The sequence below is a fragment of the Balaenoptera ricei genome, chromosome 10, assembly GCF_028023285.1.
Source record: "Balaenoptera ricei isolate mBalRic1 chromosome 10, mBalRic1.hap2, whole genome shotgun sequence".
Lineage (NCBI taxonomy): Eukaryota > Metazoa > Chordata > Mammalia > Artiodactyla > Balaenopteridae > Balaenoptera > Balaenoptera ricei.
Window position 1 is genome coordinate 59,722,502 of NC_082648.1, and position 22,688 is coordinate 59,745,189.

The following is a 22,688-nucleotide window of genomic DNA, read 5'->3' on the forward strand; positions in this document are numbered from 1 at the left end:
AGGCTCTCAGCCTCCTAAAATTAACTCCCTAATGAAAGTTGTCTGCTATCAGAATTACCAGTTTACATTTTTTTCAACAATATAGCCATGACAGTTTTCAATTAAGATTCAAAAAGCTCGGGGCTTCCCTGGTGGCGCAGTGGTTGAGAATCTGTCTGCCAATGCAGGGGACACGGGTTCGAGCCCTGGTCTGGGAAGATCCCACATGCCGCGGAGCAACTAGGCCCGTGAGCCACGACTACTGAGTCTGCGCGTCTGGAGCCCGTGCTCCACAACAAGAGAGGCCACAATAGTGAGAGGCCCGCGCACCGCGATGAAGAGTGGTCCCCACTTGCCGCAACTAGAGTAAAGCCCTCGCACAGAAACAAAGACCCAACACAGCCAAAAATAAATAAATAAATAATTAATTAAAAAAAAAAAAAGATTCAAAAAGCCAAGTCCTGATGAGCAAGGAAATCATAAATGATTTATGAGTGTCCTACTTTTATGCAATGTTACATCTATTATTCTGCTTTAATCCCCTAGCATGCTCTTTAATTCATAAAAAATTAATGCCAAGGCTATTTTATAAAGATTATACCCACTTTGAAGGTAGTTATTCCAGGAAGCATATTCTAAAACTAAGAATGCAATCTTCACAAATTTAGCAAGCTGATTCCTCAAATGCCTAATTAAATATTAATCGTTTCTTTTTGTTTAATTGACATCCTTTTCAGTCCAATGATTCTAATGAACCAATCGTTATCATTTCTTTTTGCTTTATAAGAGGGTGAAGTATTTCCCCGGTACTTTTATTACTTTTTTCCCGTTCAGAATGGAATGACTCAGGAATAGCCACTCGTTGAAAAACATTCAGCACTTAAAACGGTTGAGTCCCTGTTCAGAACGACTTGCTGGGAGTATGAAGCCGTCAGAATTCTTGGTTTCCTTTGATCTTCACTTTGGCCACAGTGTTATTTGACAATCTCTCCTTCATTAAATTCTCCTGTCATACTAGGATCCCAGATTAAGGCAACATTCTGGGCGAGTGTTTTAACGATAGCCTTTCTGAATTAAAGGCAGATGAAGCAAAATTGTAAGGATACAAAAGATAATTTCAGAGCCATCCCAAAAGAGCCAAGCCTCATGTAAAACATAACTGCGCACTGGAAAATCAGGAACTGAGATTCTCCTCCATCCCTCAGTCGCTGCGCTATTTCTGCGTAATCATTTTGCATGTAGCCAGACTGGGAGTTGGTCCCTAATCCATAGCATGACCCATTTGCTCAAGCATCTGCTGCCAACTTTAGACAGACCATTTCTCTTGATTTGAGTTCTCAAAATGAAAAAACCCTAAAGGGCTAGGTTCATTTCTTGGGAGTGCCCTTTGCAACAGGCCATGTCGTGGGTTCCTGGTCAGGTTAAGGATAGGGTGTCCTTGGCTTAGAAGTCTTTCTGTGGTCCCATCAGCTGTGGCCAGGAACAGAGGGTCACATGATCGATAGGGTTGCTTTTCCAGGGCCTATGGGAGGGCAAGCCCTCACAGCGATTGCAATTGCTAACTCATTTAAAGATGCAACATTCATTTATAAATAAGTTCTCATAAATGTTAGCTACCATTATGAATATGTCATTACCATCATTTATTCATTCATTCAGTATATATTCATAAGTCATCCACTATATGCCAGTCACTCTCTGAGGCTGTGGACATAAAGAGGATGAAAGTCTTTATTTGGAATAAAGTAGATTCTAAATTTTAAGAAACTGATATACTTATGAGACAGTCTTAGGAAGAGGGAAAGGATGGTCACTTTCCCAATGACAGGTAGAAAATTTTGCCTCCAGTGCAATGGAAATATTAAACGGATGATTAGGAATGCTTGGCCCAGGTGTTGGTGGATCAAAGGCCACAAGTCAGGCTGAAAAAAGAAATAGCCAAAGGGAAAATCCAACCTATCTGCAAATGTCAGGATGATGCTGGATGACAAGGATCATTCTGTGCTTTGCCCGGATACCCAAGGATTAACACAAAGTTTTCTAGTACATATAGAGAAAGCTACTGTCCCTGCCTTAATTATCTGAACAAATGTTCTCTAATATGTATGTTAATGCTGTGGTTTGAGAATCATGATTGTAAACTCCGATACTTAAACTACAGGGTCCAAACAGTTAAAATAAGTGAAACAGGCCAGTGTAATTCATCATCAGACAGTATCAGGGACTACGATGAATGGGAAAGCACAAACTCTGTCTAAAGTGGAAAAGTGGAAGCTGTTAATGCAGCCATTTGAAAACACGGCACTGTGATGCCAGATCTCCCAATTAAAAAAAAAATTTTTTTTAATTTATATATATATTTTTTCTGGTTCTTTTTAAAAACCTTTTTTTATTGGAGTATAATTGATTTACAATGTTGTATTAGTTTCAGGTGTACAGCAAAGTGAATCTGTTATACAAATACCTATATCCACTTTTTTTAGATTGTTTTCCCATATAGGCCACTACAGAGTATTGAGTAGAGTTCCCTGTGCTATACAGTAGGTCCATATTAGTTATCTATTTTATATATAGTAGTGTATATGTGTCAATCCCAATCTTCCAATTTATCCCTCCCCCCCCCCCACTTACCCCCCAGTAACCGTAAGTTTATTTTCTACATCTATAACTCTATTTCAGTTTTGTAGATAAGTTCATTTGTAGCCTTTTTTTAGATTCCACATATAAGGGGTATCATGATATTTGTCTTTCTCTGTCTGACTTATTTCACTCAGTGTGAGCATCTCTAGGTCCATCCATGTTGCTACAAATGGCATTATTTTGTTCTTTTTTATGGCTGAGTAATATTCCATTGTACATATGTACCACATCTTCTTTATCCATTCCTCTGCTGATGGACATGTAGGTTGCTTCCATGTCCTGGCTATTGTGAATAGTGCTGCAATGAACATTGGGGTGCATGTATCTTTTAGAATTATGGTTTTCTCCAGATATATGTCCAGGGGTGGGATTGCTGGGGTATCCCAATTTTTAAAGAAATACTCGAAATGCCAATTTTTGTATAAAACCCCCAACTTAAGAAAAAATGCACTGAAGTGTATTCAAAATTTATCTGTGGGCTGCATCCAAATTGAGGTCTACCAAACTGAAAGTCCTGCTTGACAGCAAGAAGCACAAATTGGCATTGCCACTCACACTCTTGCCTTGAGGAGGTACACATGAGGGAAACTCTGAATGCTGTGTCTCAGGAGATGCTGGGGCAGTCCTGAGCTGCCCAAAGTGGGGTATCATTACCAATGGAGAAATCACCAGGATCAGTGACTGTGGTATGCTGAATAATAGGCCCCTAACGATGTCAACATCTTCCTCCTATGAATGTGACTTTACAGGGCAAAAGGGTCTCTGCAGATGTGATTAAGTTCAGTATCTTGAACTTGTCAGAAGAATGAGAGGCTTCTAGAAAAGTCCACCATCCTTAAGCCATCCTGACAACCATCATGTACAATACACACAGTGTATTCCTAGAGCTTGTTAAAGAAGGGCTTAATTATTGCAGCTTCCGACTATGTGCTTATAGCATTCAGCAGCCTTCAGGCTTTGCAAAGATTCACAGTGACATCTGCACAAAGGTTTTCAAGGTTTATTGCATTAACTGATCAGAGGATATGTAAAGTGGTGTGAATTCACAGATTTGATCCTGAAAAAACAGGCAAAGGACGTGAACAAATTTTGGAAGGGATTAAAAATACAGCCAACACTTGGAATATAGAGGTTCGGTGGATTTTGAAAGCCAAAACCAATGTCACAAACTCAAAAGATTTCAGGAGCCAGGCAGGAAACCCAAGGAGTAAAGGAAGAGGGATGTACCATCTGTAGGGCTAGTGCAGACTGAGTTGCAGGCCCTACTTGAAGGCCTTCCCCTGGGACTTCCACCACATGCCCGGAGCCAACAGACTCATCTGTGGGCTAACTTCAGTTCACAGACCTGGAGCATGTGAGTCCTCTGACTAATGGACACTTTGCTAAAAAAGTCAACAGCACCAAACTCAGCCTGAGGGAAAAGAAGGATATAGGAGCTGTTTGTCTTCAGAGCCATCCCTACATCAAATCACCCTCACTGCCACCTCTTAGGTGTCCGCACCCTGTACTTCCCACTCTGACTCTTCAGATCTCCACTAACCCCAGGCCTGATTTAGCCCAACTTAAAGAATATTCCAGGCCTAAATCACTCTCTTTGTGGGCAAGATTATGTTATGTGAAGACTCATTTATTCCCTTAGGACAAGGCTAAGGGATCTACAGCCCCTCATGTACAGCAATACACATCATCATGCCAGGATCAATAAGGCATGCTACACAAATAAACAATTTGGTGGCAATATCTGGAAAATTTATATGGGGAATATCTCAGTACCTGAGTATTGCTAGATATCAAGACTTTATTCACCCCAGATATCCTGGAAATTCAGTGCCATTATTAAATTATCCTCTACTGGTGGAAATGTAGACTGTGACAGAGTATATATTTGGGGGCAGGGATCTCTCTTTGCTTCATATCACACCTTGGCCTCATTTTCATAAAGAGAATAATAATGGTCAGTGGAGAAACCTGAAAGAATTCAGAGAAGTAACAATACGAGCTTTCAGAGTGGCTCTTTTAAACTTATTTTTGAAAACATAGATTTCATCTTTCTGAACAAAAACCCATGGAAAAAAATTGAATAACCTGACTTTTTAACTTTGAACTCATATAGATTTTTCATAAAGACCATGAACAGAATTGAAGTGATATGTAATTTTTTTTAAAGTTCACTCTATCTTTTAAAGGTCATTTAAAATGTGGATGTAAATAGAACTTTTTTTTTTTTTTGTCTGCGTTGGGTCTTCGTTGCTGCGCGCGGGCTTTTCTCTGGTTGCAGCGAGCGGGGGCTACTCTTTGTCGCGGCTCGCAGGCTTCTCATTGCAGCGGCTTCTCTTGCTGCGGAGCTCGGGCTCTAGGTGCACGGGCTTCAGTAGTTGCGGCACACGGACTTAGTTGCTCCGTGGCATGTGGGATCTTCCTGGACCAGGGCTCGAACCCGTGTCCTCTGCATTGGCAGGCGGATTCTTAACCACTGCGCCACCAGAGAAGTCCCGTAAATATAACTTTATGTTCAGAAAGAGTTTTTATTTCATGCTTGTAAAAATGTTTACTCATTTCTATAGAAGGTCATATAGTGGCACATAAAATAGGCTTCACAAAGACAGGTGAGTTCAGTGCACAGACGCTGGAAGGGTCTGCCTGAGTTCAAATCTTTTCTCCATGACATATTTCCCATCTTTTTTTTTTTTTTTAATTTATTTTTGGCTGTGTTGGGTCTTCCTCTCTGTGCGAGGGCTTTCTCTAGTTGTGGCAAGTGGGGGCCACTCTTCATCGCGGTGCGCGGGCCTCTCACTATCGCGGCCTCTCTTGCTGCGGAACACAGGCTCCAGACGCGCAGACTCAGTAGTTGTGGCTCATGGGCCTAGTTGCTCCGCGGCATGTGGGATCTTCCCAGACCAGGGCTCGAACCCGTGTCCCCTGCATCAGCAGGCAGACTCTCAACCACTACGCCACCAGGGAAGCCCCATATTTCCCATCTTAAATGTCTTTTGAAAAAAAGATGGCAGAAACATCCTGATGCCTAACAAGTCAACTATTCCATTCTTTTTGGGCAAGGGTAGAGGTGTGACAATAAAAACCTCTAAATGTAATAAGTTTGGTAGAGGGCTTGTTCATAGATAGTATCTCAATAAATGGTGGCTATTATAATCCATCCAGAGATTCCTACTACAAGAAATACAACACTGAACTTTAAAACCATTTTATGATACCTGACATTGGTGCATAAAACAATTATTTCAAAGTGTTTTCATATGCATTGATTCATTTGTTCCTCACCAAAATCCTTGTGAGGGAAACGGAACAGACATTAATATCCTAATTTTTCATGAGAAAAATTGAGATTCAGGTGATCTGGTTCAAGATTCTCAGTCCCTTGACTGATGAGCTTTCAGTCTCAAGTGAGCCACCTCATATTTCTGGGCCTATCTGAAAAATAAGTGAGTTAGACAGGTAGGTGGTGTGTAAGACCACTTCCTCTACTAGTACTTGTGCAAATTTAAAGATCAAGTGGTGGGAACAGGCCAGACTTCACTGTGTGGTAAATTGATCAGGCTGCCAACTTGTGGAACTGAGCTTTGAGACTTTACTCCTCTTGCCAGTGCCTAGATTGTGATGGAACCCTGAGAGAACGCATGCCAATCAAGATGCCTGGGAGAGCTGGGTGTCTAGTGATTTCATTTACAAAGAGGAGTGATTGCACAGGAACCAGAATTCTTTTTTTGTTGTTACTTGTTTTTGTTTTTTTAATTTCTTGGGAACCAGAATTATTAAAACCCATTTTCTTTGGATTATTTTCATCCTGAAGTTAAGCTGGATGGGAGGGCTAGTCTTGAACAGAAGTCACCTTTGTTGATTCTAAAATCAAAGCAAAAGGAATTTAAATGATCAATGAAAAAAATCTTTAAGATAGCCGAAGGATTTTCTGACTATGCATGAACCTATGGAACCAAAATAGCTGAAGGATTTTCTGACTATGCATGAACCTACGGAATCCTTTGACAAAGACTCCATTCCCTGGGAGAGGGCTGGGTGTACAGGACCACACTCAGCATGTATTCTCTCTCCTTTTGTGAGCCATCTTCGCTATCTTCTACTGGGGTCATTTGACTAGGCGACAACTTTACCCTGAGACTATACCAGGGACATGGTCGGGGGAGGTAAGAAAGAAAATAAATGTTCCCAGACACCAACACTCAGGACACTATAAAGACCAGAGTCTGTAAATTTCAGTGATGTGGCGGCAGGATGCAGGGAGAGTGAGTGACAAACAGAGTTTGTCATTAAAGAATCTGTCAGTATGTCATGATGGAGGTGATCACCCTTTTCTAAGCTGGTGATTTGAGGTTATACATTTTTCTTGCTGTGTGATAAGTGGGTTCTGAGGCTATTAATACCCCAAGCACACTGAAAATGGTGTCCAGTGGTTATAAATAACAGACCCCAGCCTTTTAACTGCTGCTCATTAGCTAACTTTTTGGAAAACAAATTTTTCTTAAGAACTGAATAATTACTGAAGTATCAAGCTAAACTCATAAACGGTACTCTTTGGGTCTTCATTGAGAGTTTATTGGCTGATGTTTAAATGTTTAGGGCAAATGCTGTCCTCTGGTTTTAAAGTCCAAACTTTTCAAACATATCAGAGACAACCAAGCAGGTAGGATGGAGGCAGGTACAGCCAGTGACACTGAGGCATTCAGAGGAGTAAGGAAACTCACAAAACTAACTGCACAATGTAATAAAGGAAATCAACTGATCTGCCGTCATCCAGAAAGGGCAAGTTATTCTTGGTAGCGTCTTTAAGAAACTAGAAGTAATAATGAGATATAAATTTATACCTATCAGTCACAAAAACACTGATAACATCGCTGCTGATAGGGATGAAGGGTGGCTACTTAGTACTTATGGGTAGAAATGCAAATTACTACTGTCTTTTGGGAAACAAATCCAGCTATATACTACTTCAGTCTGGCAATATCACTTTTGGGAATCTATTCTGTAGAAATAAAAGCACTAGCATGTAGCAGCATATGTACAAAGATGTTTTTATAACATTATTAATAGGGCCAAAAATAAGGGTGGAAACAATGTGAATTACTATGAATAGAGAAAGGGCTGAATAAATTATGGTATAACCACATCATGAAGTAGTATGACCATTGACTAGAAAAGTTTTCCATGAGTATCAGTGGGACAGAAAGGAAAAAAGAGCAAAGAAGTATTTGTTAACATACCATTTTTGTGGAACATAAAATGACAAAAATTCCAATATAGGTATATGTATACATGTACATATATGTGTGTGATCATGCATATATATGGATATGTATGTGTGTGTGGATTATATGAGCATGAAGGAAATAAATAAAAGGATACATATTAGGTTCTTAGTATGAATGACCAGGAGAATATGGGGGTTCAACAGAAGAAGATAAAGTGGATGAAGGGAAGGAGGACAGGGGAAGGAAAACACAAAACATACTAAACAAGAATGATTACAATAAAAATAAAATGATTTCTCACTTAATGTAGAACTATGCATGCATAAGCTTATCCACATATAAAGAAACTAGGGAAAGATAAATGAAAGAGTTAAATGTGCCTTGTAAAAATGACCATGATATATCGTTAAGTAGAAAAAAAAGAGACAGCCACAAGAAAGTTATTTTTAAAAGGAGGCAAATATAAACGTTTGAACACAAAACAATTAAAATTTTGTATAGCAAAATACACCATAAAAAAAGAGAAATGAGAATCTCAAAATAAATCTATGCAACCCATATGGCAAAGGGATTATATCTCAATAAACAGAGATTCTACAAATTGTTAAGAAAAAGATAATTAACCTGATACACAAGTTACAAATAAGCAATTGCATGAGAGGAAATCCAAATATTCAACACACATGAGAGATGCTCAGTCTTTTACATGGTCACGAAATGTAAATGTAAGCAATAAGGAGGTGTAGTTCTTCCCCCACTCCCCAGATCAGCAAAAATGAAAAAGAATCAACAATCAGCTGCTGCTGGAGAGATTTTGAAACAGTCAGGTGTCTTTATACATTACTGGTCAGAGGGTGAATTGCTACAACTGTCCAGAAAATAATAATTTGGTAATATATTAAATACTCTTGGGATAAATAATCTCTTTTGAAAATCTCTTATTCATATATATAAAAATACATAAATGAACAATATATACTTATGTACATACTATATGTATAAGCACATATGTGTGTAAATATATATACACACATATACACACATACATATATATGTTCTTTTTTCTCTAAGGGTGTATATTAAAGACATTTATTGCAGCAATTTTGTCGTGGCAATTACAAAACACATAAAGAACAACCGAATGTACACTGAAACTGAGGAATAGTTTAAGAAAATGTGGTATATACAAACTTCAAAATTTTAAATTATTTAGAATTAGTCTTCTGTTTAGAAGAAATAAGTCAAATTTATATCTAAAGACTTCAAGGTATATCTATGACCTGTTATTATTAAGCAAAGCAAGCTGTAGAGTCTGACTCAATTTTTAAAAAAACAATTAAAAACACTATATATGCATTTAAAATAAAGAAATGTGTAATATAAATTTAAAAGATTCACATCCCTACATAATTATAAAGGTAAGCTTCAATTACCTAGAGTGTGTGTTTATATGTGTGGAATCCTTATTACCCAATCTTCTCTAATAAATTGGGAATAAATGATGAGGTTATTAATAAATTATTAGGTTATCAATAAGTTAGTCTGCATTTGGATTAATAACACCTTTAAAAAATAAAAGTCTTTTTTTGTAACAGAAACTACTGACAATACAGCAAATGTTAAGATCCTGACAGCAATTAATACATTATTTTACTTCAGAAAATTTAGGCAAAAAGAAGGCATTGCATCTGGGAGCGTGACAAGAGGTGAACACGGAGCAGGTGTTAGGACATTCTGGCTGACAGAAGAGATGGTTAGGCTTTCAGCAGATGAGAATAGCAGGTGGGAGTTTCACAAGACATGGCCAATGGCAACATGAAAAGCTACCAGGAGGTAGAGGTGTGGGCTGGCTGTGACATCCGAGGTCAAAGACAGAACTAGTAATAAGGCAGGTTTCCAGGCTCAGAGAAACTGAAGTGCCGGTTGGCTGAACAAAGCAGACACTCAAGAAAGGAAGGTGATGTCAAGAACCCAGGTAGTTAGCAATGGAACTTAAGGAGGGTTTTAGTCAGGGCCGCCATGTGTGGTTGCGTGGGCTGTGTGATGCACAGCTTCAGGGGATGCTGTTGGCTTAAGCTACAGTGTGAGGGGTACCTCCTAGGTATGTATATGAAGGCAAGAAGCCCATTACAGTACTGGGATTTTACCCCAAGATCAGAGTAGATCAGCAACAAAACTGACAACCTGCTGATTATCACCATCACCATCATCACCACCACCACCACCACCATGACTGTGCCAGCTGACATTATGACAATGTGCTGTGCTTTACAGAACACATTCACTGGTCCTAGAAAGAGCCAAAGAAGGTAGCCAGGTCAGATATTACAATTGTCATTAAAATGGAAGAACAAAGACTCAGAAATGTTCACTGACTTGCCCAAGATCTCAAAGGTAGTCAGTGGCAGAACAGGCATGTGAACTCCAGACACCTCCTTCTAAAACCATTCTGTTCCCACTGTCTTAAACTGCTCACGATGGGAATGAAGATTGGTCCATGACATTGGGATTGGGTTGAGGTTGGGGCCTGCTGAGCAGTGAGCCAAACAGATCATCATACACATTGTAATTTTAAAATATGAATTATATTTTCTTATTTTTTCAAACCCAAGGGGTAAACAAATTCTCCTTGGAAAGGGATTTCCTGCTGTGTAGCATTCAGACTCAACTTGTCCATACTGATTTCTATTTTGTTGTAGTGACTATTTGTTTAGACAGAACATATTACACAAAGGATTTATGGCAGCTTACAAAAACACATACAATACAAAATAAAATTGAATAAAAAGTAAGGAAATGAGGAAATTGAATTAGAAGGAAAATGAGTGAAGAAAAGAAAACAACCAGCCAAGAATGAGGTTAGTTCACAAAATAAATAAGGCCCTCAATAAAGTTCTCTCTATTTGCTAGAGGTAGACCACAAATTTGGCTCTCGGCTTTTCGGCAGTCAAGAGAAAGAGGGAAACGTGATTCACAGCATTTAAAAGATACAATTATAAGCCAGTGGCTCAGGAGAAATACAAGTATTCTTGGTACTAAGACTAGAAAGCTATATTTTCCATTGTTTCATATAATGCTAATAATAGCAGTCAGTTTTTATAAGGATCTTACTATGTGTCAGGCACGATGCTAAGTGCTTTGAATGCTTTATCTCATTCAATTCCCACAGGAATATCATAGGATATGTATTATTAGTATCACTGTTTTTACAAATGAGGAAAGTGAAATACAGAGATGTTAAGTAAGTCCCTGAAGGAAACACAATTAATAAGTACCTAATTTGGGATTCCAACACAGTTCTGCTGACTCCAAAGTCATGCTTCTACCACACAGCTTCCGTTTGGGAGCTATACCTTGATCCAATCCCTAAGTATCCCTGAATATACAATAGAGTCCCTCAATATCCAATCTAACATAGTCCCCACCACTTCCTCCCTGCCACGTAATTTCATTTTGTTTTCTTCATCGCACTTACCACCATCTGAAATATCTTCAATTGCTCAACTTATTTTACTGTCTTTCTCCTATCAGAATGTGAACTACACAGCTGCAATGATCTTGTTTATCTTGCCACTCTTGTATCACCAGAGCCTACTTTACTGCCTAAGACATAGGAGGTACTCAATGATATTTCTGAATGAATGAATGTTTCAAGGAGCAAGTATTAGGTGTTCATCAAACCTTTTGCATGTCTGAGGATACAGTGGCCCCTACTTATTCTCAGTTCCTTCTCCAGTCTCCATAATTTATCTCTACTGGTTACTCACCAAAAATATATTGTTTTCTATAACTTGGCTATTTTTCATAATCCAGCTTGGCATAGACTTGATTTTATTCAGTTGATCTTGTAATTTCAAAAATTATGTTTAAGAATAAAGATGATACCATCACTTGTCATACATGAAGAAATTTTAAGACATTCATTTGCCCATAAAAAAATGATTGCTGATTTCTAAAAGTCTACTTTCAAAGAATTTGCATAGAGGCCTATTCCATACAGATTTTGCTATTTGCTGCCCAATAATTCCTATTTAAAAAACAGACCAGTTCTAAGCAACTTAATGGCTTAAAGCACAATGAACCACATGTTAACTTGTTCTGGTTAAACACCTAATTCTAGTTGTCATGTTTTCAGGCAGGAAAAGTAGTCAAATTCTTAAACAGTGCAGCTTCACTAGGTCAATAATGCTCCCATTATTAGAAAATTAGGAGGTTTTTGAACTATAGACACAAGAACACATATAGAGCCCCAAGATATTCAGAATAAATGAAAGACATTCATAAATGCAATCCAGGAAATCTGGGATTAAGACTGTTAGCCCTGATTGTCTTAATTCATATTCTCAGTGTTCTCTAAGTCTTTCCAGCTCTCTTGGAATTTGTATCACATGGCTGTCATTTCCAGAAAGGAGGGCAAACAAATCTCACAAACATCGCTCCCTGCAATCTTAGGAACTGTCTGTGAACATTTGGCCTATCCCTCAAAAGTAGGTCTTTTTTCTTCTTGTTTCTTTGAAGTTTTCTGTTGCTAACTTACTGTTTCAGTTAAATGACTAAATCATATGAAAATGTAGGCTAAATTGAAAGATATGTAAAGTTGATGATGTCCTTTTGATTTATTTTTCTGGATTCAGTTGGTACAAATGTAGCAGACGTGTAAGGAAAGAAGCAACTTGGGCTATGAATAATGGCTGGATTATACTTTCATACTTCAAAAAGAAAATTTGGAAAATGTATAAAGTAGAAGATAATGACTCATCTCCTCTATGAAAACACAATGATAAATGGCTAAGGTGCTGCGATATTGTGATTTATAGTAAGAAAAAATATTTTGGTCTTCACCCACAGTTCCTGGCACCCTTATAGTTTCCTACATAAGAGCAATGGAAACATCTTTCCTAATTTAGTTTTGTTCCCAGTTCCTGAACTAACTCAAGTCATGAAGGTGAAAGGGGTATATTTTGTTATTCATAACAAGCCCTTTCACCCACACCTAACTTTATGTTAATGAGGTGACTTTTGGACCACCCATCCCCCTAAAGATGAGGGCACGTTGCCAGGAGAAATAACCTAATGATGAGAGGGACAGAATTTTCAGTCCAATCCCCCAGCCTCTAGGGAACGGAGAAGGGTTGGAGGTTGAATCAATTACCAATGACCAACGATTTAATCAATCGTGCCTATGGAATGAAGCCTCTATAAAAACCCAAAAGAACAGGGTTTGGAGAGATTCCAGGTTGGTGGAGGTGCTTGGAGAGTGGCTCACCCAGAGAGGGCAGGGAAGCGCTGTGCCCCGTCTCACATAACTTGCCCTTTGCATCTTTCCATTTGCCTTTTCCCAAGTTATATTTTTTATAATAAACTGGTAATCTAGTGAGTAAAATGTTATCCTGAGTTCTGTGAGCCACTCCAGCAAATTAATTAAACCCAATAAAGGGGTCGTGGGAACTCCAGTTTATAGCCAGTTGATCAGAAACACAGGTAACAACCTGGATTTGTGATTGGCACCTGAAGTGGAAGGGGGAGGGCAGTCTTATAGGACTGAGCCCTTAACCTGTGGGATCTGATGTTCTCTCCAAGTAGATAGTGTCAGAACTGAATTAAATTGTGGGATACCCAGCTGGTGTCGCAGAATTGCTTGGTATGGCAATTCGCCCCCTGTTCACATTTGGTGGCCAGAAATGTCATGAGTGAAGTATTGAGAGTAATGTAGAGAGTAGAGGAGAAACACAGGAGGAATTCTTCCTTTGCTTTTTGGTGTTAGAAGTGGAATTTGCTATAACAGTTCTGGTTCACGAAAACATGTGGTTTGGGAAGAAAAAGGATGAAAGGGCAGGGGATAAGAACCTTTGATTCCTGGGCGGCCACGTGGTCAGCCATGGTATGAAGCAGCAGCTGTGCTGTGCTCAGTTACTAAAGATAAAAGTTACCAATGAGTAAGCTTCATAACTTTGCTTAGGGAGACAACCTTCTAGAGACTTTTAGCTCCTATGTTTTCTTAAAACGAGAGAAAGGAACAAATTGTATCTACCATCTGAGTTACAGGGATCATCTTGAGAAAACTAAGTCATATGCTGAATGGTGCCAATCCCATCATGCACTGGCAAGGCCAGATGCCCAGAAAGCCCAGTTTAACTATCCATTGGTAGTTAGACTTTAAATATAGCATTGTACAGTAAAAAAAAAAAAAAAAAAAACTAAGAATGATTTATAGGTATTTATGATTAGAAAGGAACAGAGAAAGAAGAAAGGAAAGAAAGAAAGAGGTACAAAGTCATTCACAGAGGGTGCAAGAGAACAGTTCTTAACAACTAGAAAACCAAAGGTAATTTTTAGACAAGTAAATATTTGCTCCAAAGAAAAGATATCCTCTTTGTTTATCTGCAGACTCCATTTGTTTATACGTTATTGTGAAAAGTTTGGACTAAAAGAAGAGTTTTTAAGCTCTAACATAATGAGACACAGCACTTTCCATCTTCTTCAATGAAAAGTCCTGAAATGGAATATGCTCTTAACAGAACATCCTTTTTTTTTGTCCTGCTAACTTCTTTGACTGCTTTAAATATTTCCCTTGCTTGAGATTTAAGGTCTATAGAACACGCATAATTTGGCAAGTGCAAAAAAACAGATCCCATATTACAATTATATAGAGAGTTCATAAAGAAAGTAGTTTCCCTTAAGATAAGCTCTCTAAATTCTCTCAATATTAAGTAGGTAGTTGCAATGAAAAAAAATACTCTATTTGATATATTCAACATTTATTTCTCCTTCTCAGAATTAGTTGCCTTAACTTACTGAATGTGTTGGGAATATGTCAATACATAAAACTGTAAAATCTATTACACAATGGAATTTTTAGCAGCTCATAAAAGTGATGCTATATAAAGATAGTTAATGACATGGAGAAGTGTCCATAATATAAACTAAGTAAAAAAAAACTATAAAACCTAATGCATGCAGATTGCATATTTTTATAAAAAATGGTCTTCATCCACATATATATAAATGACCATATAGATACATATATCAAGATGACATTGTTATCTAACAGTTAAGGATTATTTTTACTTCCTCCTTTTCCTTTGCTATATTTCTAAATATTCTGAAACTCTATGAAAATGTATTCCTTTTGTAGTTAAAATAAACACATTACTAAATATCCAATGTCCAATTAGTATGATCATTAAACCAGTTCTCTTAAGACGTCAATAATCCTAATGTTGAGTCTAATTATGCAAAACAAACAGATGTACTGCGTGGTCCAGTGTTGAAACTTCACATAGACATTGCCTAAGCTTGACCTCTAGCATTTCCAGAATGTGTTCCAGCATCCTCCTTGCTGCTCTAGTAGCTAGAAATGTAGAAAAGCAACAGATGGTGACAGTTGTGACTGTCAGGATGCCAAGCTCAAGAATGGAATTTCCACTTCAAGATGATTTTGCAGGGGTACAATAATATCTGGAGAATCTAAGCACAAAGTTTTCCAAAATGCAAACGTTTGGGATTTAAAAAGAAAGGTGATTATGTAAGAAGCTCTTATAGTTTAACATTAAGCCTTTAGGTTAAGAAAAGAGTAGAAAGTTAACCAGATACCTGAAGTAGATCACAGAATTTCTTCTTCTAGACTTTCTTAAAGTGAAATCTAATTTGACATTATAATTCATTTTTTATGATGATCTGTAGGATGGCCATTATAGGTCTTTCACCTTTTAACCTCTGGCTCCAACATGAACACCTAGCTATTGATGACTGTATTTTCAGAGCATGAGAATTTACATTATCATTAGCTTAAATAGAATATAATTCATAAAGTTAAATTTTCTATTGGGAAAATTTATAATACTTTCCCAAAGCAAACCAAAAAATTAACTTACATTAAAAATTACATTAAAAATTAACATGTGTGAGTTGTGAAGTCACACAAATCTGAATTTGAATTCTGCCTCTAGCACTTTTTTTTTTTGGATCCCCGACTCTATTAATTTTTTTTTTTAACATCTTTATTGGAGTATAATTGCTGTACAATGGTGTGTTAGTTGCTGCTGTATAACAAAGTGAATCAGCTATACGTAGACATATATCCCCATATCCCCTCCCTCTTGCGTCTCCCTCCCACCCTCCCTATCCCACCCCTCCGTTGCAAAGCACTGAGCTGATCTGCCTCTAGCACTTTTTATTAAGCGATTAACCTGGAGAAAGTTATTGATTTGGGGCCTTGATTTTTTTTGTCTGTAAATTGTCATCTAATCATGAGGGGTTTTTTTTAATGCTCAAAGGTTCTTTGTTGACACAGTTTCTTCCACCTTTACAATATATGATGCAATTTCAGTAGCCATATGGTTTCAGCACACAGCTACCTCTCCTGCAGTTTATATGAGGTCCTTAAATCCTCATGTTCCCTGAACTTTATAGGTAGAAGTGCATAACAAGCAATGGCATAATACAAAGATTCTCCAATTTTGCTTTGAAGACTGTGACACCTAAACTCCAAGACAGTCCCCAGTGATCCCTGCCTCCTGGTATTCATGCCCTCTGCAGTCCCCTCCCCATGAGTGTGGGTGAGACCCAGCAACTCATTTCTAATGAATAGTACAGTGGAAATGATGGTGTGTGACTTGAAGACGAGGTCATACATGGCACTGTGGTGTCTCTCTCTCCTCACATATTCTGGGGGAAGCCATGTCTGAGCAGTCCTGTGGAAAGGTCCACATGTTGAGGAACTGAAGCCTCCTGCCAATAGCCATGTGAGTAAGCTTGGAAGTGAATCCTTCAGCTTAGTCAAGTCTTCAAAGACTTAGCCCTGCCTGACAGCTTGACTGCAGTAAGCCCTGAGGCAGAACTACACAACTAATCTGCTCCCAGATTCCTGACCTTCAGAAACTATGTGAAATAATAAATAGTCCTTGTTTTGAGCTGCTAGATGTTGAGGTAATACGTTATGCAACAATAAACAACAAATACACAGACCAAATCCAAAATGATAAAGGTGGTAGGGTCTACAGAAAAAAATGCCATTTTCAAGGAAGACAAGAAAGAAGTTTCTAAAATATAACTACATTTATTTGAAAATCAAGGAAAAGAACTACACATTTGATTGTTTTACTACCATATAAAAGTACTACCATATAAAAACATGGCAGAGATTTTTCTCTCAGGCTTTTGTATTCATTCCTTCCAGGAACTTGGGTCTAGTGTCCCAGGACTGTATTGGAAGGCATCAGAGTCACATCCTACATTGCAGTAGACTTGTGTCTTATATCCATGTAGTATTTTGGCCTTGGTATTTACTATATGTCCCCGAATACCCTTGACACATAATAATTCATAATTTTCCCAAAGCCTGCATTTGCTTCCCATGTTCTGTGAGTTTGCCCACCACGAGCAACTCACTTAGCCTATGTACTAATGTAGCTTTTCTGGTCCCCACCACATAAGCAGTCACTATCAAGAAGTATACAGGCTACAGTGGTTTTCACAAATTTGAAACATTCTTGGGATAAAATATCTTGGGTCCAACAGATCGCCCTAAATCACAGTCCTCATAGGCAAATAGTCTGGGTGTTAGGACACAGCCCAGGTACCTTAATTTTCTCCTGTGTCAGAGTGAATCTGCTGCCTTTTTGGGCCACTGTCAGAGAGTTTAGAGTATGACTTTAGTCACCCATGTTTTTGTACAAGAATCATATTCTTGAGGCCAAGTTGTAAGCTGTCGTATCCTCATTATTTCTTGAAGGGGCTATCATGTCTTAGTAAAAACTGCAGTCTAGATCTCTGCTTTAGCATACATTTAGCTGCTATCTGGTGTCTATTCTGCCTTTGGTCGTTAATAGTGTTCCAATTTTTATTCAGGTAACCTCCCCTCTCATAAACAGATTATGGGTTTTTAGGGATGCTCTCGGCGTGAGGCATATGGTTTAGGTTTGAGATAATTTGCCTTATTTTATCACCTGGCCACAAACTGTTCAGGGATGAAGTAAGTAATTAACTTAAATTGGTCTATAGGGATGCTCAGGATATTACTGACAGTTGTGAAAGACTCATTCTTTCCCACTGAATATGAACCTCCAAAGATAAAACTCCAGGAGTTTCAGGAAACCATGATAAGATGAAAAAGACAGAATCAGTCTGAGAATAAAGTCACTCCATGGAAAGCAGAGATGGGAGATTGATCCTGGCCAATTATTGGAGCCCTCGATCGAACTATACCTAAAGCTAGATATACTACGGAAGTGTTGTTATTTGAACCATGAAATGTTCTTTAGTTTTGATTGGGTTCTTGTCACTTGCTACAAAATATTCTTAACCCTTAAGCCTTCCCTGACATGGAAGAATTCCAGGGGTAGTTATACTGCTTAAACTCACCTTTTGGGACATTCACTATACTAATACAAAATTATGATTAAACTAATTTGTCTATTAAAAAACAATTATTTATCCACATCACATAACACACTAAATGCTACAAAATTTATTTACTGTAGCAAAGAAATGAGAAGGCAAGACTTTCAAAGCCCTTCAAATCACATCTAGGAATTATCTGTTTACCTGCAAGATGAAACTCAAAAACTTGGTCAACAGCAGAACCAAGTTGAGGAGAGGCATAAACCAGAGCTCAGTATGTAACTGAAACACAGAGTTATCCAGAGCTTTTGGCTTTAATGGTCTTTGAAATCAACCACTTGAAAAAAATCTTTGCAAAGAATGTTCTGTGTCACAAAACAAGAGAATGTCTGTCTGGGAGACGGTCTGGGCAAGTGGTGAGCAAGACAAGAAGCTTCAGGATTCTAGGAATCTCACAGCGACCATCTCAGGACTCTTGGAGACTCCCCATCATCTTCTCATGTGCTCACAGAAGTCTTCCCACTGCCCCCAAAACTGCCACTATATCTTCTCTTTTCTCCTCCTTCTTCTCCCTCTCTTCCCTCCTTCCCTCCCTCCATCCCTCTGTTCCTTCCTCTCCTGTCCCCTTCCCTCCCCTTCCCTTCCCTTTCCCCCTTCCCTTCCTTCCCCTCCCGTCCTTCTCCTCCCCTTTCCTTCCTCCTCCTCCTCCTCTTCTTCCTCCTTTCCTCCTATTCCTTCCCTTTATTATCCTTCCTTCAAGGAAAGGAGTAATCCATAATCTCCCCATCCTTTATATTCCAAAGCCTTCCTATTCCCCAGTTCTCTCATACTTTGCCCAAGCTAAAATGTTCTTCACCCAGCAACCTATGCTGAACTTGCTGAACTGTAAAAGCCTGCATCTGCTTCCACTCTACCATTTTCCCTCACACCCCGGGGTTCCCTCCTTCCTAAAGTGGTAGTCTTGTGGCCTGATGTATATTGATGTAATTCTCAGCACACATTTGGTTAAAGCCATTTTTTTTTCTCCTACCACAGCCTTGACCTTGAGGACATTCATATTCCCTGTATATTGCATTTGCACAAAAATCTTAATAACAGTTTCTTAATTGAACCTCTGGAACATAATTAGAATGCTTTGGGATAAACATTCTAATTGTACTGTCCTCTCCTTGGAATAAATAAACTGCATATTTTCCTGAATATAAAAGAAAGAAGATAAAGGAAAAAATTCATTTGTGGACAAATGTTCTTATGAAATGCTTTGTGCCAGAAATTGGGAATCAGGAAAGGAGGAGGGATACATGCATCTTTCATGTTCCTGTTAAATTTTTAATTTTAAAACTCATGGTTTTGATGATGTCAGAAACAAGTGAGAGAGAAAGAAACAAGTGATCTCTCCTCTAAGCTAGGAAGATTTAAAAGTTATGTACTTGTATATTTTGGAAGCTGGGAGTGGCTTTTCACTCTGGCTAAAAAAAAATCGCAATAATTTCCCCAATTCAGGAAATGAATACTCATTAATACTGCTCATTTTGGTATAAATTAAGCCACAAAATAATTCTTTGGTACCACAAGAATTCTTTTGGTACCATATATTACACACACACACACGTATGCAAACACATATCAATTACTCCACCAAAATCATTTAGCAGCTGAAATATCTCCCTTTCATCATGTACGTTCCATTCCTAAATCTCTTTTCTGTAAAGCATGAACCTTCAAATCCGCTGATACTTGGTTAAATGTTGACCCTCTGCTTTTTTGAGTAAGCTGAAAATTATTGATTTATTTAAAAATAACTCCACTTCCCTGGTTTTCCTACTAAGTCACGGTGTGCATAAGTAATGTAAGTGGATTACAGGAAACATTAGCACTAGCAATGGTTGTTGCAAGCCACCAGCACCATGGCACCGTTAGAGACTAGATGAAGAGAGGTTAGGGAAGGCGAATGCCGCAAAATCGCCCATTGCCTTCACGTCACCATCACCCAAAAGAAAAAGCACAGCTTCTTCATGAATCTCCAAACCACAAATGAGCTAAAAGTGAAATGACCTGCCAGAGTTCCTCACTGATGCCTTTTATTATCCATAATATTAAATTAACTAGACAGTACATGACATTATAAGATAGAACAAACCTCTTGATCCATAATTCACAGCAACTTTAAGAGTTGATGACTATGGGTGGATGATGGTCACTAGAGGAAATATCTCTCCTGAGCCTGAGCATTAGCACAGGCATATCCAGATACAGCGACACCATTATCTTCACTCAATAGACAGAGTGCATGGCTTTCACCTTCAGAACATCTGTTACTCATGTAAATGCAGAAAAGTTGTTCAAGTATTTCAGGAGGCCAAATGACCCACATATTTTCTCTTAACAAGAGCTCATCTTATGTTCTCTATTTATGATTTTTATTGGCTTACCAACATTTCTCCCTAGACATTTCCCAAGCAAAACTAGAGACTCCATTTCACTTGTAGATACCCCAAATGATGGGTATTTCTAGATACCCCGAATGATGGCCAGATCATAATAAATATTGAATGGATGCTAGTTGAAAACATCAATGAATGGATCTTTGATTCTCAATACTAAGTGTCCTATATATAGTAGATTAAAAAAATAAAGAAAAGGAAAAAAGCTCATTAATTTTAATTACATTAGGTTTATAGAGATGTTGCCAAAATGCAAACATGGTTTCATTGAATCATCTTGCCTTAAAAGTCAACATATTTGGTCATGGTTGGGAGCAGAAGTGCAATTAACAACCATTTAGCTACTGACTTGTAGTTTTAATGTGGATCCTCCTATTGTAATTTTAAACTTGAGAGGGACTATAGTCCAAACAGTGTGTCAACCTTAGCATGTGTTTAAAGATACTTCCACAAATTGGGAACCTCTGGCCTGGTTACATACCCTAAGAATACAAAAATGGACCCATTACATCGCCTTGATTAATAAAAGGTGATGCTTGTCCAGTGATATTAGGAATATTTTCCATCAATTACTTCCAAACCATCTTATCTACTCCAGTTGTAGAAAACTCTCCTCCCTGTACATCACTCTCTCCCTTTCAGGGTCTCTTCATTTCTTGCAATTTGAGTCAAGTGACCAGAAGATCTTTAATAAGTACTATTTATTTACATAAACTGAGACTCAGGCCTATCTGCTTAGAACAGATTATCACAGAAGTCAGGAGGCTCCGTACAGGATATGATCCAACGTAACTGTAAGGACTTCCTGAAGCAATTTTTTGTTCAAATTATTAAACACCTACTATGCACATTGCATTGTGCTGTGTAGAGAAGATACAGACAAGGTTTCTTATTTTATGGGCTTACGTTCAAGAGGAAGCCAACAGATAATAATCAAGTAACCAAAAAGAAATACCAGAGAATAAGAAGTGCTATGGTAAATAGTCATTGAGATCCAATGATAACTATTCACCATTAGGTTTTGTTTTCTTGCTTGTTTCAAAGTATCAACCACAGAGGAAACCATCGCATGAGCATTAGTTAAATGCAGTACTTACCACCACAATCACATTTGCTGCTGGGATTGGAAGGTTTTCCACTTCAAGGTCTTGACCAGCCATGGCCAGCAGGTTGAGAGATGGGTCATATGCAGGTCTAGGAAATGCTGAATTAACAATTTGGTGGCGTTTGCTTATTTGAGCTTTAGAAGAGGAATGGTAGCTATGTTTCTGTATCTTTTGTGGAGCTATATCCAGGCTCTTCTCAATGTCTTGTGAATGGTGATAAATGAAGGCTGGCTTCCCACTCTTCTTCTGATGAATTGCCAAAAAGTGATCATTATTTCTTGAAAGGCACCCTGAAAGGGGGAAGAAACAGAAACGAAAATCAAAGACCTTATTCAGTAAGTTGAATAGAATATCTGATAAAGAGAATTACCCGTTCTTAGGAAGCTTTAAGGATTGTGAAGGATTTAGATCAGTTCATCTCCATTTTTGTCCCTGCTCCATTATCTCCGACAAAGAGAACACACTTGGTGGTATGGAGGCATCTCAGAGACTTTGGGTGGACAGAAGTGGGTATAGTTTGAAAAAGTGCTATTTAAAAGATATTCTAATGCCTCTTTTAGTTAGGAATTTCCTCCTTTATCTAAGCTCATGGTCGTAATACCCCGTTGAGCATCTCTTCTTAGATGTGCTAACTGTCCCTCAAATGACAACCATTTATATCATATTCAAGCTTTCTTCCCTTTAATCAATAGCATTTCACACAATTCTTATTTTATACTTCTTTTATCCTACTTATAGTCAACTACGTGGAATTTTTAAGATACTTATAGACTATTATAAGCTGACTAAGGCAGGAATCTGAGTATACGCATTGTAGTAGCAACTTCCAGTTGTGTAATGATATCCATTCTCTCCTTCTTACTTAGTAATATGGCCATCTAGATAAAGTAGTACATGCTCCTTTATTTCTTCTGTTAGGTAAATATCCACTGACTTGAATAACTTTTTCCTATTTG

General features: G+C 38.2%; 1 protein-coding gene across 3 annotated transcripts in view; it reads right to left on the reverse strand.

The window, feature by feature from the left end:
• Positions 1–22,688, reverse strand: part of PTPRR (protein tyrosine phosphatase receptor type R) — a 254,511-nt gene that overhangs the window by 206,593 nt on the left and 25,230 nt on the right. For all 3 annotated transcript variants that reach the window (XM_059934694.1, XM_059934696.1, XM_059934695.1), the window contains one exon: positions 21,724–22,022. In XM_059934694.1, coding sequence (XP_059790677.1) covers positions 21,724–22,022 — 299 coding nt within the window. The remainder of the gene's footprint in view (positions 1–21,723; positions 22,023–22,688) is intronic.